Source organism: Electrona antarctica (genome assembly GCF_951216825.1).
Source record: "Electrona antarctica genome assembly, chromosome: 13".
Taxonomy (NCBI): Eukaryota; Metazoa; Chordata; class Actinopteri; order Myctophiformes; family Myctophidae; genus Electrona; species Electrona antarctica.
Genome location: NC_136794.1, coordinates 23,738,724 through 23,758,736, shown reverse-complemented (window position 1 = coordinate 23,758,736; position 20,013 = coordinate 23,738,724). Strand labels below are relative to the sequence as shown.

Genomic DNA, 20,013 nt, shown 5'->3' with positions numbered 1-20,013 from the left:
AGTGCGTCACACATGTTTGTTGTCGGGCTAGGGTGGGCTTCATTTTTGAATGATGAAATCTTAAAGTATTGCAATTCAATTCAAGTGAGATTTATGTTTAGTTATTGTATCTTTAATATTTGGTTAAAACATTTGAGAGCTTCTTCTCTGCTGTCAGTGCCATGCACAGTGACCAGTGTCGGAATGTGAGTATAAAAATCACACCTGTGTGAAGTGAGGGGCGCTCTTGTCGTCGTACATCATCCAATAAAAAATGAATATACTTCTTCATGAATTAATTTGTCAACTTATGTTATTATCTTTTAACCATGATAGCCTACAATGTTTTTTTAAAAACTCATCTTTTCACCATGATAATGTAAGATGACAACTGAATTTATGTGATTGGATAGCCGATTTGCTCGTCTACATATGACATTTTCCTTTCATTGTCAATGGCATTTAATGTTTGTGTTGCCACAAATTTACGTTATATTTCAGGCACATATTACGTAAATTCTCCTTTCATTGTCAATGGCAAATGTGAGACGTGACGGGACGAAAAGCTGTATATCGGAGGGGCTATAGTGCTCCTCAAAAATGAGGATAGAAAAGTGAGGACGGCAATTGTGATGATGTATGATGATAAGAGCGCCCCTCACATCACACAAGTGTGATTTATTTTACAGTATATCATTTACCGTGCCCTGGTGCTGTCCGGAGGATGAACCCTTTGTTTGCTTTAAAAGCAGAAAATGTATTTCACTGTTAATTTACTAATACTAGTCCATAGCCGCATTTCCATTGCCGGGTCTACAGATTCCATAAACCTGTAGCTAGAATGACAATGCACTTATATTTGGGAGAAGCTAATCAGTTCTTCACTCCCTATGTGCAATTCAGATCAGATCAACTTGTCAACCCAATGATTTTGAAAATGGATGAGGACTGGCAATGTTTTGTTCATGTAATATTAAGATTTACAATATCTCGTGAACGAGCGGGTGTTGCTAAAGGTGAATACATGTCTTTTGTTGTACGTCCAGAGTATTCTTTGTCTACACTGGGCGATGAAAGGAAAAGTTCAGCACAGTCCACTGTTTTAAACACTACAGAACATGAGCACCATATAAGAAACTGTTCAATGATGTCCAGCGATGAGCCAAACAGGACCTGACTGTATAATAATCTTTCTAGTTCATCCATTTATGAAGGAGAAACTGTATATTTGTATATTCTCTGCACATCATATCAGGCACGTTTGGATAAGTCAGGACACATAATAGTAAAAAAGAAAGAAAAGAAAAGCATAACAAGTGTACAGCGGGTTTGTGTGATTTTGGATACTGTACGTCTGTCACTCTGGACTAGGCCTCCGCCAAAAATAACAATGAACTAGAACTGCACTCTGTCGAGTGCCTACTTGCTTGTTGCACACAAGTAGGCCATAAATGGCCTACTAGTGCGCAAGCAGAGCGTGCAAGTACTGTAGACCGCTACAAACTTTCAAATCTCAGCCTCTCTGTGAAAGAACGTTTGCAATATTGAATTATTAGGTTTAGCTATTTGCTACGTACCTTGCTTTTGGAGGAAAAAAAGTAGTATTTTGAAGTATGGTAATGATTACTTATGCCTGTTATGGCAGTGGTGTCAGATTACATACATGTATATTGGCATTACCTTTAGTCCACCCGACACTGAAACATGTCATCGTTACATCACCATCGATAACCAATTATACCCTGGCATTGGTACATATTCATCACGTCATATGCCTATATGTATGTATATGTAATTTCTGAGTTGATTAGTGGTATAATGTGGTTACTCGGGTGGTTTGATGCGTATGTCCCTTTAATCCACCCGACACTGAAACATATCATCATTACGTCACCATCGTAAACCAATTATACCCTGGCATTGGTACATATCTTCATCACGTCATGGGACATACGCTTCGTAGCATGACGGAAAACATACCTGCACGGTCTGCTTCCGTATGTACCGTGCCAGCATATGACGTCATATCATGCTGCTAAGGGACATACGCATAGTAGCACCTGACTGATAACATTACTTGCACGCCCTGCTTGCGCAAGTAATGAGTGCGCAACTCACTATTACGCCAGTAGACCTGATCCAAGCAGGCAGGAGGGGGCAAAATTGTGGTCCACGTTGACCCGTAACGTGCAGTGTGCTGCTGCTGATTTTATAAACAAAACACCCCTACCGCACCTTTTAGCCCAGCGCACAGCTATTCCTCAAAATTCCACACATTAACATAATAATATGCCCTTCTACTGCCTACAATCCTAAAGCAAATCCTTGCTGAATTAAAACACGACAAGCAGATGAACTGCCCTGGATAGGCGAGCGGGCCTGGTGGAGATCTGCGCTCAGAGGAGTGTGCAGTTGTGCACTTTTCTAGTTTTATGGACATCGAATAAATTTGAGGGCAATTTGGGGGCATCAAGGGGACTCCACCTGGCGATGCAATTGCTGTATGTATTTGTATATCTGTTTGTGTCATTGTTGTTTATCCTGCTGTGTTGTATAGCACTTTGGTTGTCCTCTGTCATTTGAAATGTGCTCTATAAATAAAAGTTTAGTTGAGTTGATGCTGAACCCACATTGTCATGCCTGTAAACGTTGCATCTCTTCTCATAATTAACCCCAAACTTGTACTATTGACAGAACAAATGTGTCAGTTACATAATAATGGGACAATGTATTAGTAAGTATAGAGAATATATATAGGATATAATCTGTATACTTTCTAGAACAGCAGTGCTCTTAGGCTGCCAACTTCGCTCTGCTCTTTTACAAAGATCTCAAAGTACTGGTATATAGTGGTCACAGCTAAGAGGATTCCTGTACCAGAACCAATGGCACCCAGCAAGTCGGCCATGACAGACAGCGCTCCTACGCAAAGTCCACCAAAGGCGGCAGCTGTGGGGATGTACCTGTTGAGCACGGTCACCATACTTGTGTCTCTGTATCCCCTTATAACCATTTGTTGTTCCCTCAGCTGCCTAGCTACATCTTTGGCAGAGGATCCTGTGATCTCAATCCATTTCTTGGAGATGAAGGCACAGGAGCCGAGCATGAAAAGGATATAGATGACAGCATGAATTGGGTCATGCAGAATAGAACCAAAGGAGTGTACTGGAGAAAGGTAGTAGCAGAGACCACCCACTGGGTAGGCATGAGCTGGCCCGTCACTAGCGGCGTCAGACCAGGTTCCCAGGAGGTTGACCAGGAAGTTGCCGCTGTAATTTGTGGAGAGCTTCTGGGAGATGAAGTAGAGGTAGGAGACCAGGGTAGACTGCAGGATGATGGGCATGTTAGAGGTGTAGAACAGCCTGATTGGGTAAGTGTTGACCTGACCACGAAAGCGGTTTGACTTGATGGGCAGGTCCACCCTCCAGCCCTGGAAGTATATGACAACAGCAAAGACAATGCCCGTGGCGATAAGGTTCCATACATTGGGCAGGTTCTGTCTCCCGAAAGCCTCCGTCAAAGCCTGCAACTTGTCCGTGCGGGTGGCGAGCAAATGGAAGAGAGCACAGATGGCTCCCTCAACCTCAGTACCTCTGCCGCTGTTAACAGTGATAGGGCTGAAGGCCTTCCAGGCGATGTTCTCACAGGTGTTTGTTGCAATGAATAGGGAGATACCAGAACCCAGACCATACCCCTTCTGGAGCAACTCATCCAACAGCAATACAATGAGACCGGCCACAAACAACTGGAGGATGATGAGCATGCTAATTCCAAGACCCATCTCCCAGGGATCCCCATACATGCCAGTCATAACATATACAGTGGCCTGTACAATGGTGATGATCATTCCAAACAATTTCTGTGCTTTGTCGAAAAGGGTTTTGTCTTTGGTGGTGCCTCCAACCTCAAAAAACTGCATGAATAGGCCTGATGTCACAATGGGGGAGATACCCAGCTCCATCAGAGTACCTCTGTTGGAAGCCAGAATTACTCTCATCCAGTACAAGGGATCTGCCGAGTCTGGCGGCATAATGCCAAACAGTGGCATCTGGCAGCATACTAGATAGATGAACAATGTGATGGCCGTGAACAGTAGTTTTTCTTTAAACTGAACATTTTTTTGTGGTTTCTGAATCTCTGGCACAAATGCAGAGAACGGCTTGATGAATTGTAAAACTTTATCTCCAATGCAGGGGTCCATTGTATACTGGTTCGGCTTTCTCTCCTTGATGTAAAATACTTTTGGGAGAAAGTGGAAATTGGTTGGGATCAGAATTTGATGCAGTGGTGAATAAGAACGTAGAGAGATTGCCTGTGTGGTTCAAAGACGTCTTTGTTGGGGACAGCAATTAAGGAAAACACTTGGAAAGTCTTGTCTATACAGTACACTCTCAGCAGTACTGAGGGTGTACTGCTTTTATACAATTAAGCAGTGTTTACCCTGTTGTCATGTGCTAGAATGTTACAGGTCAATCATGGCCAAATATGGAGTCTACTACAGATTCTGGCCGCTATGTGAGCGTTTAAATCGCTTGTTTAGTCAGCCGCTTCCATGTTTATCAAGGAAGTTGTGCGTGTGCGTGTGCATGTCGACTGAACTGAAGTCAGTTGGAAAATCTAATTCCACATTCGACCAGGGGAGGCGCCGGGGAGGTGCTAATGCTTTTCAACTCCCTGTCTGGATAATATCATGTCACAAAAGAAGATATGAGAAAAAGTTAATTGGTAAACTGACATGCCCGCTACTTAGTCGATTACACAATAGCATATTTTCTCTGTGGCAGCCCGACCTGAAGGCATTGCCTCAGGTATGAGTGGTAAGGTATACATCAAGTCGTAATGAAGGGGCACTTTGTTCAACATTTCAATGATCGAACTGCCAACTCTAACTTCATGAACATATGCCCATAATATTCAGAATAACAAATACCTTGGTTTCCAACCTCAGAAAACATATACCCTTAAATAAGTATACCATGCTCGGATTCAGCCCACATTCAACTGCATTGGTTCTGGTATGTTTGGGCAACATGTCATACAGTATGCTACCTGCAGTACTATAGGAGCACCAGAGTGTTGTTCCCATGATCTATACACACATGCTCATGTCTTGTATTTGATATTTTGAGAACTCTCACAGCCCTGGGACAGAAACTGCAGCGATGAGCAGCGGTGCAATCAAACCTGTGGTATCTGTTCCAAGTGGCTTGGCTGTCACAATGTTGACAAGGAACAGGACCGGGCAGGGACACACATGGATGTTATGATGATAGGGAAAACAGTCCATGGATGGCAATAAAATAACTATTTTGCTGAGTGCTGATTCCTTCAGCTTCAAAAGTGTTGTCATTTTGTGCCTATATGATTGTATCAAGTATAGGGTCCATGTTTGGCAAGTCATTTGGTAACGTGAAATCTTTCACTGACTTTCCTACTAGGCTGAGGAATATATCCCACCCTTTTCAGTTATAGCTGTTATAGCGCCACCAACAGGTGGATTTTTGAAATGCCTCAAATCATCCAATTGCCATCCAAGGCGTAAGAAGAAATAGCACCCTTTTCACATTGGCCTATTATAGCGCCACCAGGAGGCCACAACCTGACCTGCCCTGGTGGAGACCTGTGCCCCGAGGGGCACTTTATCTAGTTTGGTAGTGGGTCGGTGCGTGACTGTGTGTGACTGTGTGAGACTGTGTTTGTGTGTGTGTGTGTGTGTGTGTGTGCGTGCGTGCGTGCGTGCGTGCGTGCGTGCGTGCGTGCGTGCGTGCGTGCGTGCGTGCGTGCGTGCGTGCGTGCGTGCTTTTGGCAGTTAAACATAGAGGTCCAGGTGTTATTTTGTGCAAAAGCGGATTAGCTATTTCCCCTACCATAATGCCCTCAATGAATTGCATTGAATTGCATTGAATTGAATATGGGGTGTTGTGCTAATTCGCTTATTTCCATCGCTCAAAAAAAAATATTTTTTGTATATATCCTCTCTTCATAATGTAAATAGTATCCCAAGCGACACACTTTACTATACTCGATGGAAATCGACAACCCAACCCCCATTGAGGGCTTATGGTAGGGGAAATAGCCAATAATGCACTTTGGCACAAAATAACACCTGGACCTCTTTGGTGGGGACGTAACAACTACAAATAAAGGTAAGAAAGCCTTCTAGTATTGAATTCTCCTTTAATGCTATAACTATAGAGTCATTTTTATTGACGTTGCATGTATAGGCCTAAGGATAACACATCATTATCATTAAGTGTCTGTAAACTACTGTATACTAAATGAAATGTCACATATGGATTACGTTTCCCAAACTTTGAACTCAGCTACTGTTACAGTAGCATATACTGTATCAGAACCCTTAAGGGTGGAAGACAGCTAGCTTGGAAAGCTGTCAAACTTGTTTTAAAAGAGCCTGAGTTGCACACTTCGCCAAGACATCAAAGCCTTTATTGATTCCTGTCGAAATAAAAAATATTGTCGTTTCTCTCTACTCAACTGAATATTTGGATAGGGATGGATATGTAACGATTTATGCTTATGTATAAATATGTACTTTTTTATAATTGAATTTTTTCATTTAAGTAATCTGAATGGAGTAATAATGTTTTTGGGAAAGCCTTTGACCACTCAAACCCTATACTTACTTCATTGGTCCCCCAGGGGTCTATAGAGAGTATGCCCGGAGGTTATGCAGGAATGCCTACTGAGTGGCAAAAAACTACTTTCTGGCCTTGACAGCCCATACATCCAAAAAGAAAAGTCATATCTGATTGCATTAAACAACATTAAACAATGTTAAACTCAGTTGCTTTGCCACTCGATTTGCCACTCGATGTGCCATTCACTTTAAGCATGCGCATACCCTCTATACCTATTACTACCCATCAATCATGTGTTCCCTCTACAACAAATCTAACTAACTGATCTAACAAGCTCACAACACATCAAGCTTGTAGATCTGCTATTTTTGAGGAATGTGCACTCATTCATGACATGCCCAGAATAGGGTTCATGTGGTTAAAAGGAAGCAAACAATGTGTTTCCTCACCATTGAAGCTATCTTCTCTCCCACACACTGAGCTAACAGTCTTTAGAAAACAACACAATGCATTTTGAAACTTTTCATGCTTCCTATATGATGCTTCAACCCCTTGGAGAGTATGGTAACTGAATACAGGTACATCACCTTAATAGGTGTCAGCTGAATGAATGTCAGGAATACAATAGGAGCTCTGATTTGCCTACCAGCATAGCGTCATTGAATTGAACATAATGGTCCACAACGGGAACAGCATAAAATAGGTAAAGCATCCCCAAAGGGATTGACTATTATATGCACTTGGTTTGAGTTGCTTATTAATGAGTTTAGGATGGATACTAAAGACTATGGTATAGTTTTTGCACTATATTATAAACCGTCTCCAACAAAGAAAAACTTGGAGACCTGGGCCAGGCAATTCTCTTTAAATGCTGCACACTTTGCACACACCCACCACCACACATCCACAGACAATACGTATGGCATTAACCTCCTTTCCCATTGTGCGTGAGGTTTGTGGAGCGGACGGTGATGTTATCATGGTTTCATCAGTGTATTCTCATATTACAACTCAGATCAGATCACTTTTGAACCTGAGCCATATAAAAGCAGTCACACACAACACTGTCCTACTACATCACATCTTCATACCGATACCTGGACGTCGGAAAGGAGAGATACAAAAGGACAATATGGTGAGATAGCTTTGGATAGACTGATAGGCAGTTATTTTCTCTAATAGCTTATAGATATATATAGAAAGGGACATTTTACTGGACTGTTTTTTATTTCCACTTATGGAATTAGATGGATTCAGGTAGTTTAGTATTTTTAGTATATTATGCCAGGATTATCTCTTGGATAGATGGAGGATTGGATGATGCATTTCTAAACCAGACTGAGATTTCAGATCGTCAAAAGAAGTGTTAGGAAATCATTCCAGTTGATATCTGAGTAGTATCTAGATATTCCGCCTGAAACTAAATCTGAGTTGTTATTTTGCTGCAGCGTGAGTGTATCTCAATTCACGTTGGTCAAGCTGGGGCTCAGATTGGCAATGCATGCTGGGAGCTGTACTGTCTGGAGCATGGCATCCAGCCAGACGGCCAGATGCCTGCTGGTGGTGAGAAGGCCAACTTCAGAGGGGATGACTCCTTCAGTACCTTCTTCAATGAGACCGGGGCTGGGAAACATGTTCCCAGAGCCATCTTTGTTGATCTGGAACCCACTGTTATTGGTCAGTGCACAGTAAATAGTTGTTTAACTGTTGTTTTAGGGAAATTTGACTTTTTAATTCATGGGCATCTGTGATTTATGTTTTAAGAATACTGATAAGCTTTTTATGAGATAATTGATTAGTTAGCATGTCTGTTTTTTTACCCCGATGTAAACTCTCATTTGTGTTAGTATAAGATTGAATTGTCATACATTATGATGACACAGTGACATCCGTTATTATAGCAACGGATACAAGGTACACATTTAAGATGATTTTAACCGTTATATTATAGGATTCAAAGGGCAGTATTATGCGTGTCTTAAGTACCAGGTCTTATGACTTAACTTAAGACCTGGAGGCGTGGTCAATGCCATTTGGCTATTCTGAGTGGCCAAATGGCATTGATCACGCCTCCAGGTCTTAAGTTAAGTAATAAGACCTGGTACTTAAGACACGCATAATACTGCCCAAAGAGTGCAATTACTGTGAGATGGGATGTGTTTGCACCAGGGGTAATTGATGCTTCTTTCTACAGATGAGGTGCGTAGAGGAACATACCGCCAGCTGTTCCACCCTGAGCAGTTGATCACAGGAAAGGAAGATGCAGCCAACAACTATGCCCGTGGACACTACACCATCGGCAAGGAGATCATTGATGTGGTGCTGGACAGAACTCGTAAACTGGTGAGCTCTATCGTGTTGATAAACAAGCTTACAGATACACATACGTATATAGAGTAAATGCAATTGTCATTTTGTATATTCTCATGTTCAAAACATTACATTTACAGGCTGACCAGTGCACTGGACTTCAGGGATTCCTCATCTTTCACTCATTTGGTGGAGGCACCGGCTCTGGGTTCACTTCCCTGCTGATGGAGAGGCTCTCTGTCGATTATGGCAAGAAGTCCAAACTTGAGTTTGCCATCTACCCAGCTCCCCAGGTGTCCACCGCTGTAGTGGAGCCATACAACTCCATCCTGACCACCCACACCACCCTGGAGCACTCCGACTGTGCCTTCATGGTGGACAACGAGGCCATCTACGACATCTGCCGCAGGAACCTGGACATTGAGAGGCCAAGCTACACCAACCTCAACAGGCTCATTGGCCAGATTGTCTCCTCGATCACTGCCTCCCTTCGCTTCGACGGAGCCCTGAATGTTGACCTGACAGAGTTCCAGACCAACTTGGTGCCATACCCTCGTATACACTTCCCCCTTGCTACATACGCCCCAGTAATCTCTGCCGAGAAGGCCTATCATGAGCAATTGTCGGTTGCAGACATCACTAACACCTGCTTTGAGCCAGCCAGTCAGATGGTGAAATGTGATCCTCGTCATGGTAAATACATGGCCTGCTGTCTGCTGTATCGCGGTGACGTGGTGCCCAAAGATGTAAACTCCGCCATTGCAGCGATCAAGACCAAACGCACCATCCAGTTTGTAGACTGGTGCCCCACAGGCTTCAAGGTGGGCATCAACTACCAGCCTCCCACAGTGGTTCCTGGAGGAGACCTGGCCAAGGTCCAGAGGGCAGTGTGCATGCTGAGCAACACCACAGCCATCGCTGAGGCATGGGCTCGTCTTGACCACAAGTTTGACCTCATGTATGCCAAGAGAGCCTTCGTCCACTGGTATGTTGGAGAGGGCATGGAGGAGGGAGAGTTCTCTGAGGCCAGAGAAGACATGGCTGCCCTGGAGAAGGATTATGAAGAGGTGGGCACTGACAACATGCAAGAGGGGGATGAAGGAGAAGAATACTGAATGATTCGTGGCTTGAATCTGCTTAACCAGCATTTATTTAGAATACATTTTTTTCTGTAGTTGGAATACTCAATATAATAGCCTAATTATTTATATTTAGAAATTCAGAAGAATAACCAGAGAATGTCACCCAGCCAGTTCATAGATTGAATAGTTAATTTTATTGTCATCAACACAACAAATACAACAAGTGACAATTTTTTGTAAAAGCCCAATCTATTATCCAAACACAAATAATTGCTTGATTCATCCACTGAAGACCAAAATAGAACTGGGGACATCTTTCAATCTAAAGCGAATCATCAGAATTACTGATACAGTGACACTGACAGTATGAACCTTGATACACATGAGTTATGTATGTGTTATGTGCTGCCATTCAAAATAATTGTTTCCTTTTTCAATGTGGTTATAAAATCTTAGCTTCCATTGCAATTCAACCCATTAAAAAATCTAGGCCAAAATGTTCGGGATTCATAGACCATCTTAAAATAATACATTGTGGCTCCGAACAGTAGACACCCAGCACCAAGTCCCTCTGTTGCACGCCCTCCTACCCGGGGCCCATGGTAGAATGTAGCCTTATGTGATGAAAGAGCTGTTGTGTGGGTTTCTACAGTACATACATACCATTCTATATGAGAGCGGGACCAGGGCCAAATTAGCCATTGGGCCAATGGGGCCGTGGCCCAGGGGCCCTTGGCTCTCAGGGGCCCTTCTGGGAAAATGTAAAGCCCTGTAATGGGTTTGAGGCCCTGAAAAAAGCTCCTGGGGACCTTCATTGGCCATTGATTTTGTTAAATTTAGGTTAAAAAAATGATAAAAACACAAAAAAACTCGAAAGTTCTGCGCACACGCGCGCTAGGGGGGGCCCCAAAAAATGAATAACTGAGTGACTTTACTCACTCGCTGGTACACATGAGAACATCTCAGACCGACACACTGGTCTGCAGCAACACTACTACTATTGTTATCTATGACTCATAGTTCTGTGAATCTGAGGGGGGTTGGAGAAAAGCTTCACGTTAGTAGGCTTCATTATAACACGTACTAGTCCAGATATGAGAGGTTTATGAATATGTGATGTGCCTATATAACCCTATTTTATCATTAATGGAATTATGCTACATCATGGTGTTGCATATCATATTATTTGTTGCCATTTGGTTTGTGTTACTTTGAGTAGGGGGATGTATAATAGCTTGTCAATGTATTTTCCTAAACATGTAATACACCTACTATAAATGTTCTCAATAAAGACATTAACACAAATTTGTTTGGCAGAAAATACCCCTTCTGTAACAGGTCAGGTGTAGTGTGTGTGTGTGTGTGCGTGCGTGTGTGTGTGTTTAGTTTAGTTTAGTTTATTTAGGATCCCCATTAGCTGTTACACCATTCTCCCTGGGGTCCTCAAAGAATAAAATGAAATAAAAACATTACAGATATCACAAAAGGGGGAAAAAAAGAAATACATTACAGCATAACAAATACGGTTAGTGCATTCACTCTAGATTACATTAACTGGTATATTGACATAAACAGAATTACAATTTCGCCATTAAATCCTTCAGTCTTTTCTTAAAATGCCTTTTACCCTTAATTTCTGTGATGCGTACTGGTAGAGAGTTCCAGAAAGTCATTGCCCTACATGACTGTATTCTTCATTGTTCTTGGCTTAGGCACTGTAAATCGACCCATTGCAACATGTCTGGTATTATGTCTGTGTCTATCACTGGTATAATGAATATTTTTATATAAGCATTTTGTTTTTTTATTTGAACAAATGTTCCTAAAAAATCCAGCCAGACTATAGCAGCTAATCTCTGCTGTCATGGCTGTTAACAGCCATGACAGCTTCTGATGATTTAACAGTGCGTATTAGATCTAGTATTGCAGTTCAGGGCAAGGCGAGCGGCCTTATTCTGGGCTATTTGTAATTTACGCAGGTCCTTTTTAGCTGCATTGGACCACACAACTGGACAATAGTCAAGGTGGGATATCACTAGTGCTTGGATGACCTGGACAGCAGATGCACATCTCCTAATCATGGACAAACCCCCTCCCATTTCTTAGTTATGTTTTCAATATGAGTAGACCATGTTAAATGACTGTCTAATGTAACCCCAAGTAGTTTTATTTCATCTACCTGCTCAATTGCTAAATCGCTCAGATTCAGATTCAATTTGGGTTTTGACTTGAGCATGTATGCTGTGATCCAAATACAATGGATTTAGTCTTTGAGATGTTCAGGACCATCCTGTTGTTCACCACCCACTCTGATATGTTCTGTAGGCCTAGTTCCTTGTTGAGAGCTACAGACAGATCTTCCACATTAGTGGCAGACATATACAAAGTAGTGTCGTCAGAATACATGGCTACATTGGCCCTGTCTAAGACCAGTGGCATGTCAGTCATTTCTCATTTGTAAATATAGTGAACAACAAAGGACCCAAGCAACTTCCTTGTGGAATTCCACAGTGAATATGTTTAGTGTCTGAGAGACTCCCATTATGTATACTCTCTGTGATCTGCTGGATAAATAGCTTTTTATCCACCTTAGTGCAGATAAGGTAAAACCATAACATGAAAGTTTGTCAAGCAATAGATTGTGATCAATAATGTCGAACGTGGCACTAAAATCAAATGTGTGTGTGTGTGTGTGTGTGTGTGTGTGTGTGTGTGTGTGTGTGTGTGTGTGCGGGGCTGTGCGCGTTAGCGTGCGTGCGAGAGAGAGAGAGTCCTAGACGCGTTACTAAATACACAGAGACTAGTGGGAGGAAAACAGAGAAATAGATAAAGTTGTCATGTTGCACACGTGCCTAAAATTGATGATATTTGCGCCACCCTGTTGAAAACAATGTATTTCAAACTCCAGCTTGTCACACTGCAGGCTGCATGAACAGCGCTCGAGTGCTGTTTTCTGACCCCTCAATGTCGCAACTCTGTTTTAAATGTCTCTGGTTTGGTTGTACTTCGTCTTACGAAGGCATCGCGCGCCGAAAGTAGCCGATCTACAAGCTCAAAACGCGTTGCTTCCGCGACTCGTGTCGAGCTTGTAGATCGGCTATTTCAGGCATCCGACGGTGTCACAGTGGTGACGCAGACCTTTTTTTTAACCACTGTCGCATCGCGCTACAGCTGCCCAGTGCCGGTTATGATTTGCTGGCAGCCCCGTGTGTGTGTGCGCGCGCGTGCGTCCACCCGGTCGTATAAAAGTGTGGGCTCTCCCTCTCCGCCGCATTGTCTACCTTCTCCTTGAATCCTCAACTTCAACCGAAGGGCGAACACAAAAATAACAACATGGTGAGTAAGAGTCAGACAGTGGCTGCAGCATGCTGACGTAGCCTGTAGCCTCGGGAGTCTGGACATCCCATTATTTATTTCTTAAGTGTCTTTCTTTTTTTTCTTGTCTTTTTTTAATCGAAATGTATCCTTTCGGGATCATCTTAATTTAAACTAACTTCTTCTTGAGTCACTTTCAACCTGGCGTGACTGGCGTCTATGAAATTGGGCATGTGCCGCGCATGTCATGCGAAATCATTACATTTTCTAAAATCAGCTGATCTACAAGCTCACAGGGCTTGTTGCGAACTTGCGATCAATGCGATGCCTTCACAATGGACTTTAACAGACTGCGCGTTTTTTTTTAGAGTTTACTTTAGTATGTGTGCTGCCTGGGTCTGTTTATCTATTGGGGAAATGTGGAAATTGGGTTATAGGAGGCTAAAATACATTCTGTTAAACAATGTAGGTCTTGATGAATTGAACATGGTGGACCCTCTTGTAAACAAGTGTAATGCTTAATTGGGTCGTCCACTCACAGTTAACAGTCTTTGTATTGAGTTTGTGCTTGAAATGTACTGTAATTCTGCAAACTGTTAATAAATATTTCAATCAATCAATCAAAGGTCAGAGTCAGACAGCAGAGTGAGCAGACAGACAGTTGCCGAAGAAGCAGAATGTCAATGTGTTGTCAGATCATCATATCTTCAGACTTGTTTCATAATATGACAGGTTATTGTCAAAAGGCGTTCCATCACAAGTTGTGATGGAACGAGTGGTAATCGTGGCAGTGGGGGATGGATAGAAAGAACAAAAGAAGAAAAGTCAAGGAGTGGTCTTGGGCTGGCCTGTATTGAGTTATTCAGCAGCCATTTTGCAGCTGTTGAGGGGTTTAGGTTGACAGAGGGGGGAGGGGGAGAGGCAGACGGAGTCGGAGAGGGGAGGGGGGGACCACTCTGACCATGCACCGCCCTATGCAGCTGGACCATAGAATTATGAGCTGGACTCTGTGAGCTGACTGTGTGGTCAGAGCCTGGGAGGAGACACAGGCGAAGAGGGAGGGGCACACTAGGATGGATAATGCAGTACAGACTGGTTGAGCTGCAGGCTGGGCCTCCTACGTCCCCACTCTGTGACATGCACAGTAAAATCCTCAGTGTAAGGGCCTATTTGGTTACATTTGTTCACTCTAGGGTTTCACATGGATACAATTAACACTGGGGTTTACACAGGGTTTTACTGTGTGCTGCCTTTTAGTTCCACCTCGTTGGTGCTGAAGGAATTGGCAGGATGGATTTCCTACAACTGCTTTTCCTCCCAGAGTCCCAGCCATCAGGCCCGCCCTCATGCGCTGTGTGGTGACTGCTTAAAGGGACACTTCACCCTTTTTGCAAAAAAATACATGTTAATGACGTTTGGAAGATTTAGAACACTTTCCTGGGGGTCTTTATGTGTGTAATATGTGGTTTTAGATATTTTAGATTTGAGCAGTGAGCCCAGTGTCTCTGATGTCATGGACACTGGGCTCACTTACTTCCTAGACTACAATTCCCATAATGCTTTGGTGCACTGCTCCTCCTTGTGGATAGGGGGAGAGCTGTCTTACTGGAGATGTAGTCCAGGAAGTATAAAGTGGGCCCAATGTCCATGACATCAGAGACACTGGGCTCACTGCTCATATCTAAAATATCTAAAACCACATATTACACACATAAAGACCCTCATGAAAATGTTCTAAATCTTCTAAACGTCATTAACATTTGTTTTTTTGCAAAAAGGGTGAGCTGCTTTCCACTTTGGCCTGCAGACTTTTGTGAGGCCTGAGTGCCTGTGTATGTGCTTGCCACTGTAATCTTAAGATCTTGCTTTGCCATACATATTGGCAGCAGTGAGTCAGCTTCTCTTCAGTGGCTAAGATGTTTCCTTTAGTGCAGTTATCACAACAACAATGGTGGTTGGACATTATGTCTAATCGATATACAGTATCCTGAAGTAAATCCATCTGTTTTTTGCACTTAGTCGATCAATGTTTTAGATGGGGAACTTTATGAGGCACACACTCATGATGATGCTCAGATGTTTCTGTGTGTGTGTGTGTGTGTGTGTGTGTGTGTGTGTGTGTGTGTGTGTGTGTGTGTGTGTGTGTGTGTGTGTGTGTGTGTGTGTGTGTGTGCTACAACTACAATTACAGTGGCATACAATCAGATTGATAATTTTCTTAAACTGCAGTTGCCTACATGTTTTTGATTAATTTACCCCTGCCTCTTCCTCCGCAGCGTGAGTGTATTTCTATGCATGTCGGCCAGGCCGGAGCCCAGATGGGCAACGCCTGCTGGGAGCTGTACTGTTTGGAGCATGGCATCCAGCCAGACGGCCAGATGCCCAGTGATAAGACTATTGGTGGAGGAGATGACTCCTTCAACACATTCTTCAGTGAGACAGGAGCAGGGAAGCACGTCCCCAGGTGCATCTTTGTTGACCTGGAACCCACTGTCATCGGTCAGTAACCCTTAATGAAATGAACCATTTACCAGAATGTAACCATTAGATAGTCAATTTAGGTCAAATATATATATTTTTAAATGTATAATATATATTTTGTAATGTTTTTTGTGGCTTTCGTCTTTATTTTATATTTTTTATGGAGGGACTAGTCTCGCGTTACCAGACAACTATTCCTATCTCCGAATGCTATATAGAGTCTGGGACTATAGCCCCCATGAGCTGAGTAACGGAAGCTGCCATTTCCATTCATATTTTTATTTCCTTTTCTGCTAAGCAACAAGCTATAGCCTTGGATGTTTTCTATTTATATTATGATAAATATGCTCGACTGTAAAGACGAAACGGAAGTGGCGAGGAGGCTCCACTTCCGCTGTATCCGGATACTCATGAGACCTTTTTCGTTAGCCCAGACTGTATGATGAAGCGTTTGGAAATCACGGAGGCAACAGTCTGGTAACGCGAGACTATGGAGGGACAGACAGTAGGCTGACAGGAAATGGGGAGAGATATGGGGGAAGACATGCAGTAAAGGCCGTCGGGATCGGGAGTCGAACCCGCGGCACACTGCCAGCCTGGGTTGCCAGCCAAGGTGCCTGGACCACTGAGCCATGGCCCAGGCCAAAATGTATAATATAATTACGCCAGCAAACAACTTTCTATAGAACAAAAAAACAGTACTAATGATGTAAACTGTTCCCTTAAAACTTTACAGATGAAGTGCGTTCAGGAACATACCGCCAGCTGTTCCACCCTGAGCAGTTGATCACAGGAAAAGAAGATGCAGCCAACAACTATGCCCGCGGACACTACACCATCGGCAAGGAGATCATCGACCTGGTCCTGGACAGAACTCGCAAACTGGTGAGAGCCCAGGGCAGGCTTCCCAACTATTTTTTTTAAGATTATTGGATCGCCCGTGACAGCCCATTTAGGAAAATTCGGCTATAACTCCATGCGTTGGCTTTTGCGCTGCTGTCGACAGCCATGGCGCAGTGTGTTAATGACGTGTATGTCTATTTATTTTGGATAGGCGCGCCACATTACATACAACATGAACCACCCGATTCTTTGTTTAATTTCGCAGTTCGGCTAAATGAGATGAAGAAACTTGTCACCACTCTCCCTCCCTCTCTCTCTCCCTATCTCTCTCTCTCTCACTTTACGCATTGGAAGCTGCTGTGACAAGCAACATATGGGTAAAAGCCGCTGTAATGTAATGTTGGATTCATGAATTAAATATAGAGTCAAGGTGATGTCTCATGTCGGCAATAAATGTAGGCCTATATGAAAACACTATAGTGTCCCAATTATGCAAGCAAATTAAATAGAATAACATTTGTGGGTTAATAGGTCACTTGACCATGTTCTCTCTCACATTGAGACAGAGAGAGTGCTTTGGGCAGTACAACTCACTATAAAAAGCGAGATGATATTTCAACAAGATGTCTGGATTGGAATTGCTATTAAATCCCTGAATCCCTTGTGTAATTATATAGCTACTGTTAGATGATGGAAAAAAGGGGGGTAAAACAAGGGTATATATGTGCATGCACTGCAGTCAGTTACCAATACAACATCGTTGGTGTGGCATGTTTTGAGAGAGGCGCTTACGTGTGCCTTTCAGAAACAGCCGTGACCCAAGGGACATGTCGTGGAAGACCACACGTAAACTCGCTGCACACATTCTCTTTGGGAAACCCGGCCTTTGTCTTCCTTAGCAAACTGATTAGCTTGTGTAGTGGCTACAGTTAGCTTTAACTGACTAAAAACTATTGTATTTTTCATTTTTTCATTTTTCAGGCAGATCAGTGCACCGGCCTCCAGGGGTTTCTCATCTTCCACAGCTTTGGCGGTGGCACTGGCTCCGGTTTCACTTCTCTGCTGATGGAGAGGCTCTCTGTTGATTATGGCAAAAAATCCAAACTTGAATTTGCCGTGTACCCAGCTCCCCAGGTGTCCACGGCTGTAGTTGAGCCCTACAACTCTATCCTGACCACCCACACCACCCTGGAGCACTCTGACTGTGCCTTCATGGTCGATAACGAGGCTATCTATGACATCTGCCGAAGGAACCTGGACATTGATAGGCCAAGCTACACCAACCTCAACAGGCTCATTGGTCAGATTGTCTCCTCGATCACTGCCTCCCTTCGCTTTGACGGAGCCCTGAATGTCGACCTGACAGAGTTCCAGACCAACTTGGTGCCATACCCTCGTATCCACTTCCCCCTTGCTACGTACGCCCCAGTCATCTCTTCTGAGAAGGCCTATCACGAGCAGCTGTCAGTTGCAGACATCACCAATGCCTGCTTTGAGCCAGCTAATCAGATGGTAAAGTGTGATCCTCGTCATGGTAAATACATGGCCTGCTGTCTCCTATATCGTGGAGATGTGGTGCCCAAAGACGTTAACTCCGCCATCGCAGCGATTAAGACCAAACGCACCATCCAGTTTGTAGACTGGTGCCCCACAGGCTTCAAGGTGGGCATCAACTACCAGCCTCCCACCGCGGTTCCCGGAGGAGACCTGGCCAAAGTCCAGAGGGCTGTGTGCATGCTGAGCAACACCACAGCCATCGCTGAGGCCTGGGCTCGTCTTGACCACAAGTTTGACCTCATGTATGCCAAGAGAGCCTTCGTCCACTGGTATGTTGGAGAGGGCATGGAGGAGGGAGAGTTCTCTGAGGCCAGAGAAGACATGGCTGCCCTGGAGAAGGATTATGAAGAGGTGGGCACAGACAGTGTAGGAGATGATGACGAAGAAGGAGAAGAAAATTAAACATCCTCCAGGCTTTGCCGTCACATTCCAAAGTTATTATGCGGGTAATGCGACAGTAACATGGCAGTATTAATAAAGATATTCTCATGGCAAGTTAACGACTTTATGATTATCTTTGTGTGTGTGTGTGTGTGTGTGTGTGTGTGGGGGGGGGGGGGGGGGTAAAGCAGGGTTAACATAACTTGAAATGCTACTATGAGGGGTTGAAAATATAAATCCAATTGCATCTCATGCACATTTAAACCTTTAATGAATGATTGCATTTCGTTTCTAAAATAGAAAATAAATGTATTGGGTGCACATTCACAGTTTCCATCTGACATTTTCTCTGGTAGCCTGGAAGCTATAATGACAGCAGAGCAGTGTGGTGGCCTATTCCATCTATGTTTATGTTTATTTATTTGATATGGACATAACAATCACATTGCTCATTGCACAGTTGTACAAATAGTAGATGCGTCATTTACAGTGTGTTAGCACATGTGCTAATTTTCACCACTTGTCCACAGGACTCTAGGTTATGGGTAGTAGAATCCTTAGTTTCTTTCCACAACCACTAGATGGGAGCAAAGACCATTGAACAGTGTGGGGTTATCACAGGGTTATCGCACCATTAACTTGAATTTATTCTGGAAACATTTAGTTCACCGACCAGTCAGTCACCACCATTTTGTCACGTTATTATATTTAGCTCCCTTTTACTTGCAGTAGCAACAGCGAAACTAGACTGACTAGAACAGGTGCAAAACTGAATAATAAAAGAATCCGGAAGACTTAAGAGGTAAGTTTCAGGGGTAATAAGCATAGAACCACCCTCTTGGTTGAATAATCCTACCTAAATAGAGCAAGTATTTCATTTATTTTAAATATAAGGTTGGTCAACCCAAACGGCTTAAAGTAAGAGGGTGTACCTCCTCATCATAATCATTATATTAGCCTACAACACGTTACAAGTGCATCAAGAAAACGATATGTAGGCTACCATTATGATAAATTGAAAATGGTGGACCGGCTGGACCCTGTTGTAGCTATGGTTGTAAACAAGTGTTTTATTTTGGTTTCGTCCACAAAGCAGTTTTTGTTCTTTTGTTTAAAATGTAGGCCTACCCAACAGGCCTACGGCTGTGAAATACAAATTTCAATCAATCAAAGGCTATTCTGAGTTCTGACTAGTATTTTGACAATGACTATGACTACTTTGACAATGATTCACGTAAATTAACGCAGAAATGCAATTAATTAAGTGTTAATTTAATTGGGATTTGGGGTAGTTTAATATTTGTGGCATAATATTTAGGGTCATGCAATAGGCTACGTCCCAAGACTCCCAACTGTAGTAAGTGGCCTTACCTATCCCACGCCAATAAACCACGTGTCCCAGACATGGCCTGAGACAGAATATATATTTTTAAATAATACATTTTATTTGAACGCGCTTTAATATT

General features: G+C 43.1%; 3 protein-coding genes across 3 annotated transcripts; 2 read left to right on the top strand and 1 right to left on the bottom strand.

The window, feature by feature from the left end:
* Positions 1 to 2,755: 2,755 nt before the first annotated feature.
* Positions 2,756 to 4,009, bottom strand: LOC306935704 (protein transport protein Sec61 subunit alpha-like 1; the record flags this gene model as incomplete). The annotated part of the gene is made up of 1 exon (XM_079518879.1): positions 2,756 to 4,009. The coding sequence occupies one exon, from the start codon at positions 4,007 to 4,009 to the stop codon at positions 2,756 to 2,758; it is 1,254 nt and encodes a 417-aa protein (XP_079375005.1).
* Positions 4,010 to 7,349: 3,340 nt separating this feature from the next.
* Positions 7,350 to 10,003, top strand: LOC306934897 (tubulin alpha chain-like; the record flags this gene model as incomplete). The annotated part of the gene is made up of 4 exons (XM_079517707.1): positions 7,350 to 7,368; positions 8,010 to 8,255; positions 8,773 to 8,921; positions 9,029 to 10,003. 4 exons carry the CDS (start codon positions 7,350 to 7,352, stop codon positions 10,001 to 10,003), a joined length of 1,389 nt encoding a protein of 462 aa, XP_079373833.1.
* A 3,192-nt stretch (positions 10,004 to 13,195) lies between these two features.
* LOC306935080 (tubulin alpha chain-like) lies at positions 13,196 to 18,661 on the top strand. Its single transcript, XM_079517929.1, has 4 exons — positions 13,196 to 13,306; positions 15,562 to 15,784; positions 16,503 to 16,651; positions 17,591 to 18,661. Exons 1-4 carry the CDS (start codon positions 13,304 to 13,306, stop codon positions 18,566 to 18,568), a joined length of 1,353 nt encoding a protein of 450 aa, XP_079374055.1. The 5' UTR covers positions 13,196 to 13,303; the 3' UTR covers positions 18,569 to 18,661.
* The last annotated feature ends 1,352 nt before the right edge of the window (positions 18,662 to 20,013 follow it).

What these genes read in the sequence shown, in the direction of transcription:
- LOC306935080 (XM_079517929.1), top strand. An exon ending in CCTGGAACCCACTGTCATCG is followed by an intron (nt 15,785 to 16,502) that starts GTCAGTAACCCT and finishes AAAACTTTACAG; the next exon opens with ATGAAGTGCGTTCAGGAACA. An exon ending in TGGACAGAACTCGCAAACTG is followed by an intron (nt 16,652 to 17,590) that starts GTGAGAGCCCAG and finishes TTCATTTTTCAG; the next exon opens with GCAGATCAGTGCACCGGCCT.